A 17,555-nucleotide genomic window follows, 5' to 3' on the forward strand; every position below is an offset into this window, starting at 1 on the left:
CCAGGTTTTTGTGGGCCCCGGGCGGAAGAGTCCCAGTGGGCCCCATCCACACGCAGACACACATACGTACACATACATATACATATTTAACGACAAACTCACAAAAATACATATAGAACGGACACATCTATACAGTCATATACACTGACATACATAGATACACATCATACATGCATACAGACAAACACACACAGCTCTGCTGGATACATACATACAGACACAGCGCTGCTACATACATACACACATAGCTCTGCCACATACATACACACATAGCTCTGCTATATACATGCACACATAGCTCTGCTACATACATAGCTCTGCTACATACATAGCTCTGCTACATACATACACACATAGCTCTGCTACATACACACATAGCTCTGCTATATACATACACACCTAGCTCTGCTACATACACACATAGCTCTGCTATATACATACACACATAGCTCTGCTACATGCACACCTAGTTCTGCTATATACATACACACATAGCTCTGCTACATACACACATACCTCTGCTATATACATACACACATAGCTCTGCTATATACATACACACATAGCTCTGCTATATACATACACACATAGCTCTGCTACATACACACATACCTCTGCTATATACATACACACATAGCTCTGCTATATACATACACACATAGCTCTGCTATATACATACACACATAGCGCTGCTACATACATACACACATAGCTCTGCTACATACATACACACATAGCTCTGCTATATACATACACACATAGCTCTGCTACATACATACACACATAGCTCTGCTATATACATACACACCTAGCTCTGCTATATACATACACACATAGCTCTGCTATATACATACACACCTAGCTCTGCTATATACATACACACATAGCTCTGCTATATACATACACACATAGCTCTGCTATATACATACACACATAGCTCTGCTATATACATACACACATAGCTCTGCTACATACATACACATAGCTCTGCTACATACATACATAGCACTGCTACATACATACATAGCACTGCTACATACATACACACATAGCTCTGCTACATACATACATACATACATAGCACTGCTACATACATACATACATAGCACTGCTACATACATACACATATAGCTCTGCTACATACATACACACATAGCTCTGCTACATACATACACACATAGCTCTGCTATATACATACACACATAGCTCTGCTATATACATACACACATAGCTCTGCTACATACATACACACATAGCTCTGCTATATACATACACACATAGCTCTGCTACATACATACACACATAGCTCTGCTATATACATACACACATAGCTCTGCTATATACATACACACATAGCTCTGCTACATACATACACACATAGCTCTGCTATATACATACACACATAGCTCTGCTACATACATACACACATAGCTCTGCTACATACATACACACATAGCCCTGCTACATACATACACACATAGCTCTGCTACATACATACACACATAGCTCTGCTACATACATACACACATAGCTCTGCTACATACATACACACATAGCTCTGCTACATACATACACACATAGCTCTGCTACATACATACACACATAGCTCTGCTACATACATACACACATAGCTCTGCTATATACATACACACATAGCTGTGCTACATACATACACACATAGCTCTGCTACATACATACACACATAGCTCTGCTACATACATACACACATAGCTCTGCTACATACATACACACATAGCTCTGCTACATACATACACACATAGCTCTGCTACATACATACACACAGCTCTGCTATATACATACACACCTAGCTCTGCTACATACATACACACATAGCTCTGCTATATACATACACACATAGCTCTGCTACATACATACACACATAGCTCTGCTATATACATACACACATAGCTCTGCTACATACATACACATAGCTCTGCTACATACATACATAGCACTGCTACATACATACATAGCACTGCTACATACATACACACATAGCTCTGCTACATACATACATACATAGCACTGCTACATACATACATACATAGCACTGCTACATACATACACATATAGCTCTGCTACATACATACACACATAGCTCTGCTACATACATACACACATAGCTCTGCTATATACATACACACATAGCTCTGCTATATACATACACATAGCTCTGCTACATACATGCATAGCACTGCTACATACATGCATAGCACTGCTACATACATACATAGCACTGCTACATACATACACACATAGCTCTGCTACATACATACATACATACATAGCACTGCTACATACATACACACATAGCTCTGCTACATACATACATACATACATAGCACTGCTACATACATACACACATAGCTCTGCTACATACATACACACATAGCTCTGCTACATACATACACACATAGCTCTGCTGCATACATACACACATAGCTCTGCTACATACATACATACATAGCTCTGCTGCATACATACACACATAGCTCTGCTACATACATACATACACACATAGCTCTGCTACATACATACACACATAGCTCTGCTACATACATACATACATACATAGCACTGCTACATACATACATACATAGCACTGCTACATACATACACATATAGCTCTGCTACATACATACACACATAGCTCTGCTACATACATACACACATAGCTCTGCTATATACATACACACATAGCTCTGCTATATACATACACATAGCTCTGCTACATACATGCATAGCACTGCTACATACATGCATAGCACTGCTACATACATACATAGCACTGCTACATACATACACACATAGCTCTGCTACATACATACATACATACATAGCACTGCTACATACATACATACATAGCACTGCTACATACATACATACATAGCACTGCTACATACATACACACATAGCTCTGCTACATACATACACACATAGCTCTGCTACATACATACACACATAGCTCTGCTGCATACATACACACATAGCTCTGCTACATACATACATACACACATAGCTCTGCTACATACATACATACACACATAGCTCTGCTACATACATACATACACACATAGCTCTGCTACATACATACATAGCTCTGCTGCATACATACACACATAGCTCTGCTACATACATACATACACACATAGCTCTGCTACATACATACATAGCTCTGCTGCATACATACACACATAGCTCTGCTACATACATACATACACACATAGCTCTGCTGCATACATACACACATAGCTCTGCTACATACATACACACATAGCTCTGCTGCATACATACACACATAGCTCTGCTACATACATACATACACACATAGCTCTGCTACATACATACATACACACATAGGTCTGCTACATACATAGCTCTGCTATATACATACACACATAGCTCTGCTATATACATACACACATAGCTCTGCTACATACAGACAGACATGCGCGGCTCCGGGGGGGCATAAATCGGGGGTGGGGAGGGCACATACCGCTCAGGTCATGGAGGAGAGGGGGCCCACACAGCGCCGGAGGGACGCGCTGTGCTGGGGGTCGCTGGCTGGCACTGCAACTCTCATCTGTGGGACTGAGCAGGATGCCGGTCTGTAGCTCCGCCCACAGATGAAGTTCAAACCAGGAAGTCTGCGCGCCTTAAAGGACGGCGCCGCAGATTCCTGCCGAGGACTGCGGTCCCCGGAACTCGGCCCGGGGGCCGCAGAACTAAGGAGAGTGGGCCCCGGCCAAGGTGCATCAGAACTGACGAGGCCGAGTGGGCCCCCCGGCTCTCCAGGGCCCCGGCATTTGCCCAGGGATGCCGGGTGGTGACGCCGGCCCTGCTTTCACACATCAGGTTTTTGCTGTGCAGCACAATCCGGCGCTTTGAAACGCATGTGAGAGAGTGTGTGTGAGTGAGAGAGTGTGATATTCAGGCCATGTTCTGTACAGAAAACAGGATCCTTCCTGCAGCATACAACCGCAACTGTTAAAACCACATCCGGCGCCCATTGAAATACATTGCAGCTACTGCCGCAATGTACAGGATCCAGTGAGTTGCAGTTTTTGGATGGAAGTGAAAAACACAACAAGTTGCGTTTTTGATAAAAGGTAAAAAACGGCAACTCACTGGATCCTGACACTACCGCATGCAAACGCATGTTGCCGCAACTCCATTGACATTGCATTGAGCAGACAACGGATTCGGTAAGATGCGTTTTGCATTTTTTTTTGCCGACCGACAAAAAACGCTGATGTGAAACCAGCCTAACAGTTCCCCCATGTCAGCATGTACAGAGAGGCTCCCTTCAAAACAGGATATGAGCTCCCCCTGCTGGCCTGGATTAGGAGATGTATGCGATGTACATGACAAGGAGAGGTCCCCCCGCTGCTTCCAAGCATAGCATTGATCCCGGTGAGGGTAACATGCCACTTGATCACTGGGGTGCACATATACCGTACACTCACTGTGGGTTCCCCAATTATTGGCCTAGTAGTGGAAACAACCACTGCCTCATTCATCACTTATAGGTCGATTGCATGATTGTCCTGGTGACTGTCGGCAGCGGTGGGATATCTGCGTGATGTCTCGGGCTGTCTCCGTGACACTAGGCATAATATCTTTTTAGTTTTTGTGTTTCTCCTCCCTCCACATGAGACCCTTTAGCTGCCTTGCCTTAAGGGCTTCATGGGTAGGAATGAAGTAAACAGAAAAGCATCCCCTCTGGTCCCATTTTTCTATTTTTTATGATTTTATCTAATATATATATATATATATATATATATATATACTTATATGAATAATTTGAACCATATTGATATATTGAACTTGTTCATAGTATTTGTGTATATTCACTTTCTTAGCCCCTAGTAAGGCATCCTCCTCTCCAATTTCATAGGGCCTTTTTGAGGGAAGGAAGGACGGACCGACTCTGAACTGGGACTTAGGTAAGAAACGGATGGGATGAGCGCTTAGTCAACCCCACTAAGTTCTTAAAAAAAGACACAGGGAGCACAAACAGGGGGAAGTGAACAAACAAATTTATCTCCAAGAAGACTCAGAGAAAGGAACAGCAACACACAACAAAGTTTCTCCAGATAAATACAAGTCGACTGCTTGCACTCAAGGCATATAGGAATTTGACTCTATCAGCATCAAACACCAAGAGGAAATGTGGGTATTTAAGGACACAAGGGGAAGTGATGATTAACATCTAAAAGGTGAGGATATATCGCAGGGTCCTAAAATGAATGGATTAACCCTAAGTAGAGAAGATACATAGAATAGCATTTACACCAAAGCAGGAAGAATAGAAGGTCACGGAGCAGTTTATGTAGCCAAACGCTGTGATCTTCTACAGCCGAACACCACAGGACTGTCTGTCATTTGTGACATACCTGTGACAAGAACTGTGGAGGGCTTCGTGGTGAGAGTGAAAAGTCAATTTTGTATTCTTAGCGAATTGGCAACCAGTGCAATGACCGGCATAATAAAGCAAGAAATATACCGGAAGTAATTTTAGTTAGGTGGGCAGTGACAGCTGGGGAGAGGGACGCGAGACGCGCCTCAGGGGTGGTCCGTATTGTATGGCATCCACTTTGGTATAATATGGAATTCTTTGTTTCATCATGTATCCTAATTATAGGTCTAATGTTGTTTATGAAATAAAAGGATAGCAGAGAGAATAATTGCCGAGTATAAATGTATTTATTAAGTATTAAAGTGCACAGTGCATATATAAAGTACCAAAAAATGATATAAGAAGGAGAAAAGGAGTGGTGAGTGTCTGGCACAGACTCTAGGTAAAAGATGTCACCTACATAACTACAAAATAGAAGTACTGAGCAATCAGCCAGCAGATTCAATATTACAGTAATTGTATAATGGTTGTGATAATTAACAATTGTTGTTATAGCTAAGTGATATGTAGAGTCTGTGGCATAATTTCTTAATACATTGGACAATTATTGAATTAAATTACAAATATACATGTCGGGATGTTATGTTCGTCTCTTAACCTCATACAATAAGACCCTTTTCTCCCTCCCGTATCTCGCCCTCCTTCTGTTGGTATTTTATAGTTTTATTGTCCCATAATAAAAGTTGTTATAATTTATGACACATTGGCTTCATTATAGGTTTATATAAAAAAGAAATAAATGTTGGAGCTTCTATGAATGTTATGATGTGTCCTTCATTTTTAGTTCATTGAACTGATGGACTAAAGCCCGCTTTACACGCTGCGATATCGGTACCAATATCGCTAACGTGTGTCCCCGCCCTCATCGGTTGTGCGTCACGGGCAAATCACTGCCTGTGCCACACAACCTCGTTAGGCCTCGTCACACTACTTACCTGTCTAGCGACGTCGCTGTGACCGATGTACCGCCTCCGTTTTAACACTAGAACTACTGGACTCGTGACACCTATATAGAAATACATAGTGCAAAGTAGTCAAAATGACTACCTCAGTAGTTCTAGTGTTAAGGGGGTGGTTCGTTCGGCGTCACAGCGACGTCACTAAGCGCCCGCCCAATAGAAGCGGAGCGGCGGAGATGAGTGGGATGAACATCCCGCCCACCTCCTTCCTCCCTCGCAGGCGGGACGCAGGTAAGGAGAGGTTCCTCGTTCCTGTGGTGTCACACATAGTGATGTGCGCTGCCGCAGGAACGACGAACTACATCGTACCTTCATTATAGGGGGGCATGTCACCGATGAGCGATATTGCACGTTTTTCTGACGATTCAAAATCGCTCATAGGTGTTACACGCAACGACATCGCAAAAGCGTCCGGATGTGCGTCACAAATTCCGTGACCCCAACGAGATCGCTTTAGCGATGTCACAGCGTGTAAAGCGGCCTAAGGCTATGTGCACACTAGAAAAAGGATTTTTCTTAAGAAATTTCGAGAGTGAAGGATTAGCGCACCTGCGTTAAAAAAACGCACCAATAACGCACCTGCATTTTTACCGCAATTTGGTGCGAAAAGAAGTGACATGCTCATTCTTTTTCTTAAGAATATCTACTGAAAGAATTTTCTTAATAAAAAAAAGCAGTGTGTGCACAGCTAATTTTTTTTCCCATAGGTTTTGCTGGGGAATGTCTGCAGAAAGGTTACAAGAATTTCTCAAGAAATTTCTGCAGCAAAAACGCAGGTAAAAAACACAGTGTGAGAACATCCGCTTTACACACTGCGATATCGGTACCGATATCGCTAGTGTGGGTACCCGCCCCCATCTGTTGTGCGACACAGGCAAATCACTGCCCGTGTCGCACATCATCGCCCAGACCCGTCACACATACTTACCTGCCCGGTGACGTCGCTGTGACCGGCGAACCGCCTCCTTTCTAAGGGGGCGGACCGTGCGGCGTCACAGCGACGTCACTGAGCGGCCGCCCAATAGAAGCGGAGGGGCGGAGATGAGCGGGACGTAACATCCCGCCCACCTCCTTCCTTCCGCATTGTGGCCGGGAGGCAGGTAGGGGAGCTTCCTCGTTCCTGCGGTGTCACACGGAGCGATGTGTGCTGCCACAGGAACGAGGAACAACTTCGTTACTGCTGCAGTAACGATAATTGAGAATGGACCCCCATGTCACTGATGAGCGATTTTGCACGTTTTTGCGACGATGCAAAATCGCTCATCGGTGTCACACGCATCGGCATCGCTAATGCGGGCGGATGTGCGTCACCAATTCCGTGACCCCAACGACTCCACATTAGCGATATTGTAGCGTGTGAAGCCCCCTTTAAGGTTATATCCCACCATCAATCTTTATTTCTGTTTGTAAAGTTTACATGAATTTCTGCTCTTGGCAGCCATCATGGGGTTTAAAGTTTGATTCTGATTTCCCAGAAAGTGGAATGGTAGAAAATAGAAAGTAAAAGGTTTTGTGCAGGACATAAGGCAATCACATATTTGCTTTTTGAATTATTGACTTGAACTTTGCTTTTTTTATGACGAATTGATAAGACAGATAATTTCAGGGATCAGGGAATCATATTCCAGGGAAAGCGAGAAGTCACAGGAGTGATCTGTGAATTATGAGAAGTGTCCAGAATGGACGCCATGAAGACCTTCCTCTGCCTCCTGCTCCGCTGCCTCTCAGGTCAGTGCTTCCTCTACTCTATATCCATATATAATGGCGCCATTCCATGTATGTACTAGCGGCTAGTTAACCCTTTCTTATCCTAGCACTATTGGCACATGATAGAATTGCACTTCTGGTTTACAATCTGCAGACAGTGTTCATGTCACTTATTTCTCTATTATCATTGGTGGTCGTTTCTCTGTCCCCATTCTCAGTGATACCTTGTCATATTATAATTATAACTAATAAAGTTTATTATTATTTGAGACCTAATTTTCACTCATCCTTTAGTGGATTTAGTATCATCTTATAATTGTAGAGAATAGGAGGGTAATGGACGGAGGGGCTGATAACCAGAAGAAAAGCTCCGGCACTACATGATTGAGAAAGTGCACAGTCTTTTCCTTATAAGAGAAAAGTATTTAGAAGTCATTAATATTGTTTTCTGCTAATAATGTGTGAAGAAAAGTTATGTTTTGTGCTTCAGTGTATCACCAACATGTCTACATAACTCGATCTTCTCTGATGGGTGACATCCTACTGCCTGACCAGGCATCAATCTTCTCTAATGGTGTCCTCCATTGGATAGGTCACCATCATCAAATGGTTGGAGGTTTGACGCCCGACACACACACTAATCAGCTGTTGGCAACTCTGGAGGCGATTGGATGTTAAAATTGAATGAAGCCACATGGCACATCACCATTCAATGCCGAGTGCTGCAGATCAACCTGCGTACTATGCAAAAGGATAAAAGCCGATGTGCAAAACCCGGCAGAAGCCGCTACACATTAAATGGATTTCACCCAGACTCCACAGGAGCCAATATTAGCTGGTCAGTGAGGGAGTTGGGTGTCAGACCCAGACCGATCCAATATGGACGACCTGTTTTTAGGGTAAATCATTCATATAAATACCTGGAGAAATCTTTAAGCTTCACTTTCTTTCAAAGTAGGTTTTGGCCCTTAAGATTAAAGATTAGAGATGGGCGGACTTGCAGATACCCAGGGTCAGCGGGCCTAATCGGGTTTAAAAAAAAACAACCCTGGTCCTGGCCTGGGATTGATCCCATGTGTCTTTTATGGGGACCTGAATCTGGTGCTTAAAAATGGGGATAAAAGGGGTAGGAGCAAGCATTTCATACTTACCAGTCTCTGATGTAGCTGTAACTGGTCCTGCAGCCGCTCATTCTGCTTCCAGGGCCACTCATTAGTCTCATACATATTCACTGCTTCCTACACCTACAGGCATCTGTGATTGGTTGCAGTAAGACAGCACCCTCACCCTGAATGTCAACCTGTCTCACTGTTTCCAATCATAGATGCTATGAGCGTCTATATGTCTATAGCATGGTGTAAAATAAATAATAATAAAAAAATTGGCGAGTTGTCCCCCCATATTATGATACCCAGCACAGATAAAGTTCACAGCTACAGGGTGCAGTCCCCAGCCGTGCACCTATCTTGGCTATGTATCAAAAAAGACCTGCATGCGGCTTTTTTTAAAAAAAAATAACTAAATACATAATTTTAAAAATCGTCATGCGGGTCCCCCCAATTTTGATACCCAGCCTTGATAAAGCTCGACAGTTGGGGGCTGGTATTCTCAGGCTGGGGAAGACGCATGCTTATTGGGCCCCCCAGCCTAAAAAAAGCAGCTTGCAGCTGCACAGCATTGCCGTCTCCATTAGATGTGACAATTCCAACACTTAATTTAGGGCTTAGTGGCAGCTGTGAGCTGGATAATTTCTATGAGACCCCCATTACTAATCTGTATGTGAAAAGAAATAAACACAAACACTGAAAAAATCCTTTATTTGAAATAAAATACAAAAAAGCATCCTCTCTCACCACTTTATTAACCCCCAAAACACCCCTGCAGGTCCCACGTAATCCACATGAGGTCCCACATGAGGTCCCACAATGATTCCATGTCTGCTACATATGAAGTCACAGGGCATGATATTGGAACATGACCGCACGCTGTGGACTTCAGGCAAAGACTGGACACCAGCTATCAGTGTTGATATCCCTCAGGTAAGTTGCAGGCACAACAGGAGGTTCCCATGACCCTTCACCTATGAAAGCAGGTAACATGACCTCAGGGGACTTCACTGAAGTCAGTGAACTCACCTGAGGTTGTTACCTGCAATCAGAGATGGAGAGCCATGGAAACCTCCAGCTGTGGCAGCAACTTACCTGAGTGATGTCACATCTGATTGCTGCTCACTCTCTGCCTGAAGTCCACAGCGGGAGGACATGTTCCATGATGGCATGGTGTGACTTTAGATGTAGCAGAACTGGAATCATCGTGAGACCTGATGTGGATTACATCGGACCTGCAGGGGTGTTTTAGGGTTAATGAAGTGGTAGAAGTGGGTGTTTTTTTTTCTTTTATTTCAAATATAGGATTTTTTTGGTGTTTGTGTTTATTTCTTTTCATTTACAGAGTAGTAATGAGGGAGTCTCACAGAAGCCTCCTATTACTAATGAAGGGCTTAGTGGCTGTCACATCTAATGGATGCGGCAATTCTGGGCGTATGCAGGCTGCTATTTTTAGGCTGGGGTTTTCCAATAAGCATGGCTCTCCCCAGCCTGAGAATACCACTCCTCAGCTGTCTGACTTTATCTTGGCTGGGTATCAAAATTGTGGGGACTGTACAACATTTTTTTAATTATTTTTATTATTATTAGTATTATTATTAATTTAAATATTTAAAAAAAAAGCCACATGCGGTTCCTCTTAATTTGATACACAGCGAGGATAAGCACATGGCTGTGGGCTGCAGCCTGTAGCCATATGCTTTATCTGTGCTGGGTATCATAATATGGAAGGAGCCTACGCCAATTTTTTTTAAATTTATTTATTTTTACTATACGATATAGACCCACAGACAGGATCTGTGATTGGAAGCATCAGACGCTGTCACTCGGCGTGGAGGCGCTCCTGAATGCAGCTAATCACAGACTTCATTGGGTGGAGAACGCAGTGCATATGCATGTTGGATAATGTGTGGCCCCGGAAGCAGAATCAGCTACCTGGAAGCAGTTACAGTCACCTTGGAGACCTGGTAAGTATGAAGCACTTGCTTTATAATTTTTTGTTTATTTTTCCCTTATTTTTTTTATTACCTGAGTGATGTGTCAGGAATCAGGATCAATACCCGGAATTTCCTAAGAACGCTGGGCCCGGCACTCGGGCACCTTTGAACCTGTACAGGTCCGGACTTTTACAGTCCGGGTCCGCCCATCACTTTTAAAGACATAATAATCATTACCTAAAAGTTGTCCGATCATCTAAAGTTTCCAGGGGCCTCTGGATTTCCCCTTTACAGATCATTTTGGGGGACATAAAGACCGGACAGCGTTAGTTCATTCTTCTGTTCCTTTTGTTCCACAGACAGTTGGTTATTCTGCTCTCCCCATGGAGCTGAGTGTTCATGTGTATGGGGGAGTTGGAACTGCTAGCAGTCAGCTGAAGTATGGACAACTTTGATGAATCTCAATTATCAGACATAGCAGACATTCAACACACGTCTGATATTGTCTTCTTCTTATCCTATCTATATATATAATTGCCTTATTCTGTCTGTCTGTCTGTCTGTCTTGCTCCAAAATTGTGTCCTTACGGTGACACAAAGCTGATTGGCCGCTGGGCTCGCCATGGCCCCGCCCCCGCACGGATTGGCCGCTTGCCCAGGCTCCGCCCCCACATGGATTTGCCGGCCGCTCGCCTAGGCTCCGCCCCCCCCACGGATTGGCCTCTCGCCCCGGCACCCTGCAGGCATTGGCAACTCGCCCACGCCCCGCCCCCCTCACGCAATGCACGCTCGCTCTGGCCCCACCCCCCCGCACGCATTCCCCGAACCGACCGACACGGAGCCACGACTCCCAGGTGAGTACTGTACCCCCGGGAGCCCACATGAGCGTACGCCGCCAACCCAGCCGACACATACCCTCGCATTGCTGGGGTTGCCGCCGTATGCTGGTGTGGACTCCCGTGCGAGCGGGGGACGGGATACGCTGGTAACCATGGTAGCATAGTTACCAGCGCATCAAGGTCCTGCAGCAGCGGAACATACACACACGCACGCACACACACACACATCAGATCACACTCACTCTCACACACACCTCACACACACATCACATCGCATCCACACACTCACAACATCCTGGGATATCGCTTGCTTCTCGGCGGCGATACTGTGCAGTGAACTTCCAGGACCTGCCGGAGGATCACATGGCCAGAAGCATGTGGTATCTCCGGATGTTGTGAGTGTGAGCGCGTATGTGCAATATCGTCAATGTGTGTGTGCGTGAGTGTATACGATCAGGTGTGTGTGAGTGTATGCGATCGGGTGTGTGTGAGTGTATGCGATCGGGTGTGTGTGTGTATGCGATCGGATCTGTGTCGGCAGAGGAGCACGGCGTGCTGGAGGAGGCTGGGAGGAGAGAGGCTGATCCTGGGGAAGGCTGGGAGGGGGAGGCTGAGAGAAGAGAGGCTGATGCTGGGGGAGGCTGAGGCTGGGGTAGGCTGGGAGGAGAGAGGCTGATGCTGGGGACAGAAAAGGCTGATGCTGGGAGGAGAGAGGCTGATGCTGGGAGGAGAGAGGCTGATGCTGAGAGGAGAGAGGCTGATCCTGGGGGAGGCTGAGAGAAGAGAGGCTGAGGCTGGGGGAGGCTGATGCTGGGAGGAGAGAGGCTGATGCTAGGGACAGAAAAGGCTGATGCTGGGAGGAGAGAGGCTGATGCTGGGAGGAGAGAGGCTGATGCTGGGAGGAGAGAGGCTGATGCTGCGGGCAGAGAGGCTGATGCTGCGGGCAGAGGCTGATGCTGTGGGCAGCATGGGGGATGGAGCACGATGGGGGGTGCGCAGCATGGGGGATGGAGCACGATGGGGAGTGCGCAGCATGGGGGATGGACCACGTTTGGGAGTGCGCAGCATGGTGGATGGAGCACGTTTGGGAGTGCGCAGCATGGCGGATGGAGCACGTTTGGGAGTGCGCAGCATGGCGAATGGAGCACGTTTGGGAGTGCGCAGCATGGCGGATGGAGCACGTTTGGGAGTGCGCAGCATGGCGGATGGAGCACGATGGAGGGTGCGCAGCATGGCGGATGGAGCACGTTTGGGAGTGCGCAGCATGGCGGATGGAGCACGTTTGGGAGTGCGCAGCATGGCGGATGGAGCACGATGGGGAGTGCGCATTATGGCGGATGGAGCACGTTTGGGAGTGCGCAGCATGGCGGATGGACCACGTTTGGGGGTGCGCAGCATGGCGGATGGACCACGTTTGGGAGTGCGCAGCATGGCGAATGGAGCACGATGGGGAGTGCGCAGTATGGCGGATGGAGCACGTTTGGGAGTGCGCAGCATGGGGGATGGAGCACGATGGGGGGTGCGCAGCATGGGGGATGGAACACGATGGGAGGTGCACACCTCCCCCCAACACACACACACACACACACACATACGCGCACTGCACAACACACACACACTGGGAACCGGCATACATAAATATACGCACATACCGCACAACACACACATTACACAAAACATACCTCCCCCCAAAACACACCACACACACACAAACCGCGCAACACACACACATAGCGCTCCACAAACAACGCAACACACATACAACACCGCTATCACCCCCCGCCACACCCAGAACATGTACAGCGCCCTACACAAATACTTGGTAAGTACACACAACAACATCTATATATATATAACAAAAATCATACATGAACTACACAATACGTAAATTTTAGAATACCCGATGCGTAGAATCGGGCCACCTTCTAGTATCTGATATATAAATCTGTGTTTAAAAGTGTGTGTGTGTGTGTGTATGTGTGTGTGTATGTATGTCCGCTAAAGAAATCCACGCCGTTGCATTTACAATCACTATATTTTGCTCTGCCGCCTCATTTGACTCAGGGAACATCATAGACTGGGTTTTGAAGGGGAAATTTAACCCCGCGCTTTACAGTTATTTGCCAAAAAACCTTCTTACATTAAAGTCAATATAGCAGGGAGCTACAGGTCATTAATAAGAGCTGTGATTGGTTGCTATAGGCAACGAAGGACATTCTTAGTATAAGAAGCTTATGTGTGAGGTAATGTGATATTGGTAGAGACAGACAGACACACACAGAGACAGACAGACAGAGAAAAACACAGACTTGGAAAGAGACAGAGACAGACAGAAAAAAGAGACAGACAGAGACAAACAGTAAAAGAGACAGACAAAGGAAAAATATAATTGAAAAAAGAAAAGGCGCAATGAGAAGCACCCGCAAAAACAGTATTAATACTTATTGTCACTGCTCACCTTTTTTGGTTGTGCGACCCCCGCACAACCCCAGTAAAGAGTTAAAGTTTTATCAGGAGGCAATCCTCTTCACCTACCTGAAGCGCTGTGTGTGGGGAAACTTGATCCGGGCTTGCTGATCTCCTGACACCACCAGTCTGCACCGATACCACAGGTCACGGAGTTCCCGTTCTAGCATCCACGTCCAGCAAGATCTTTGTTGCTCTGGGCAGACCCCTATCCTTAAAGCAGCTCCTGCCAAATTTCCCTTTAAGGGAATATGTGAATAGAAAAATAGCTATTCGGTCTGTTGGAGCGCTAATAAAGATATTTGCCAGAGGATTATTTTAGAGACAAGATTTAATAACGGTCTGTTATAAACACAACGCGTTTCAACAATCTACTGTTGTTTTCCTCAGGTGATATCTTTATTAGCGCTCCAACAGACCGAATAGCTATTTTTTCTATAGACAAAAGAAAAGGCAGACAGAAAGAGACAAACAATGAAAGAGACAGACAGGGAAAAAGACAGACAGAGGCAGACTGGGAAAGAGAGAGACAGAGAAAGAGACAGACAGGGAAGTAGACAGACAAGTAAAGAGACAGACAGACAGAGACAGGGAAAGATACAGATAGAAGCAGAAATTAAAAGAGACAGACAGAAACAGAGAGAGAGACAGACTGATATGGAAACAGACAGACAGGGAAAGATACAGACAAGGAAAGATACAGACAGAGACAGACACAGACAGACAAAAAGACAGACAGATAGAGACACAGACAGAGAGCGATTGAGACAGACAGACATAAACTGGGAAAGAGGGAGCGTGGTAGAGAGACAGTCACTATCCCAGGCAACGCCAGGTACTACAACTAGTATATTATATTGACTATTGGATGCTATAATCTGTTCTATATGTTTATATTTTTCTTATATTCTTCTGCTCTGTAGCGACTGCTTGAGGAAGGCTTGGAAATAAAGTCGAAACGTTGTTTGTTTGGTCTCTGAATTTTCTAATTTTGCTTGAGTCCTTGGTAGCAGTAGCAGTATGCATACTACCCCAAAACTTAGGCAATGGATAGCTGCCTGAGCTGACCTGAAGAGGCCTTGCGTGATGACCACAGAGGTGATTGTGGATTACTGGAGTAGCCTGGCTCAGAGTACAATAGTGGTAAACTGTCATAGGCAATAAAGTCAAGCCCAGTGTTGGAGTTAGGATAGGTGTGGATCAACTATTTAACTAGTTTATCCTCCAATGATCACATGCTGACCCTTCTGCTGAGTTTCTGGTTTTTGCATGTGACTGCAACAGTCAATCAGTGGCCACAGCGGTCAGAGGCTGTACTGCTGGTATCATAACTTCCATCACCTCAGCAGGGATGTCATTAGTAAGGTATGGACTGCTAAGGCTACTGATTGGTTGTGTTCCCCAGCTCCAGTCCTCCATCCCCACCAGCACTGCACGTTTTCAGGATTTCCTTTGTAATGGACAAGTCATGGAATTATCAACTGTGAAGGAGAAAAAGTTTATCTTCAGCTCACCTGCTGCCCGGACTGCTCAGCCGTTGACTAAGGACTCTTTTGTGGTTTTAAATGGAAGTCCGAAACGCGTAAAGCTCTCATGATTCAAGCTCTCATGATTTAAATATATACTCGGTCTTCACGATCCTTTTAAATTATTCTAATAAAGCTTATGATGATTTTACTCTAAGAAGAATCTGTGCCGGATCCTTGCTTCTTTTTCCTTGCAATTATCAACTGTGAAGTATTAAGGAAATCCTGAAAACCTGCCTTGTTGGTGGCTCCTAAGGACTGGAATTGGTGACACTGATGTACACCATGAAAATGCTAATATTTAAAGTCATTGTACTTATAGAAATTGTCCACTAGTCTTACATTGATGGCGTATCCTTCCGATAAGTCATCAATATCTCATCAGCTGGGATCAACACCTCTCACTCCTGTCGGTCAGCTCTTCCTGGTGCTGGCTCTGGCATCAAGTGGCTGGAAATGCTCAATTCCAGAGCTGCTCTGTCAACTGATACTGATTCAAATCAATAGGAGGTGGATGTCCATGGACACTTTCAGAAGATGGGGCAGCTCCCGACCTGAGCATTTCCAGACACCTGCTGCCAGTGGCGACACTAAGAACAGCTGATGGGTCGGGGTTCTGGGTGTTGGACCCCAACTGATCAGATATTGATGACTTATCGGAAGGATAGGCCATCCATATAAAAATAGTGGACAACATCTTTAATATAAATGAGAAACAGCACTGAAAAGTTACAGCCCAATGTCCAATTAATGTTGTTTTGTGTGTGCAATGATGATTTGATCATTAATGGGCTTTATCTGTTATTATCTACAGTGTCGTCACTTTTGCTGACCGGACCATCTCAACATGACACCAGGCTGGGATCTGACACTCGGGTTCCTTGTCGGTTCACAGTGGAGAAATCCCCTGTAGATCTCAAACAACTCACAATACTTTGGCGATTTCTAGATAAGGAAATTATGAGTTATAAAAACAATGTAAAGAAAACATCTCCCAGATATTCCCTGAGCACAGAAGCATTAAGAACTGGGATTGCTGATCTGAAAATTTCTAATGCGCAAATATCTGATGGTGGAAGCTACAAGTGCTCAGTGATCTATAAGTCTGAGGGGAAGAAGAATGAGGTTTGGTTGGACATTCGAGGTGAGTTATCATGACATGACGTGTCTATCGCTTTATCTTATTGAGCATTAACATCCAATAGAGTGTTTTGTAATTTGGAAACTGTAACATTTTGAACATAGCGATACGGATCTCTGAGACCATCCGGATATATTTATTATCTACTAACCGAAGATAGCAAGTGCCTATCACGTACTGTCTATATCATTACCATTCACTGATGATGACTCGTACCCTATTTATTCCCAAGAACTGGTGCAGCTTGAGAGAAGTTTTGGAGACAAGAGTTGGAGTTTTCGATTATTGATTTTGTTAGTATTAGGTCATTAGCGAAACCGAGAGGCCTGGTAGGAGGGTAGACCGAGATGAGGGAGAAGATGTAGTCTGGAGCAGAACTGTGGAGAGCTTTTGGGAGAGAGCGACAAGTTTACATTGTATTATGTAGCAGATAG

At 45.0% G+C, this 17,555-nt stretch overlaps 1 protein-coding gene across 9 annotated transcripts in view; it reads left to right on the top strand.

The window, feature by feature from the left end:
• The window catches only part of LOC142245626 (natural cytotoxicity triggering receptor 3 ligand 1-like), a 140,342-nt gene that overhangs the window by 60,778 nt on the left and 62,009 nt on the right, over nucleotides 1–17,555 (top strand). For 5 of the 9 annotated variants that reach the window (XM_075318508.1, XM_075318507.1, XM_075318509.1 and 2 more), the window contains 3 exons: nucleotides 4,919–4,967; nucleotides 7,996–8,127; nucleotides 16,795–17,124. In XM_075318508.1, coding sequence (XP_075174623.1) covers nucleotides 8,079–8,127; nucleotides 16,795–17,124 — 379 coding nt within the window. In that variant the 5' untranslated portion in view covers nucleotides 4,919–4,967; nucleotides 7,996–8,078. Of the gene's footprint in view, nucleotides 1–4,918; nucleotides 4,968–7,106; nucleotides 7,176–7,991; nucleotides 8,128–16,794; nucleotides 17,125–17,555 lie in introns of all 9 variants that reach the window. The other 4 variants (XM_075318511.1, XM_075318514.1, XM_075318512.1 and 1 more) reach the window with 4 other exon arrangements.

Source organism: Anomaloglossus baeobatrachus, chromosome 7 (assembly GCF_048569485.1).
Source record: "Anomaloglossus baeobatrachus isolate aAnoBae1 chromosome 7, aAnoBae1.hap1, whole genome shotgun sequence".
NCBI classification, from domain to species: domain Eukaryota; kingdom Metazoa; phylum Chordata; class Amphibia; order Anura; family Aromobatidae; genus Anomaloglossus; species Anomaloglossus baeobatrachus.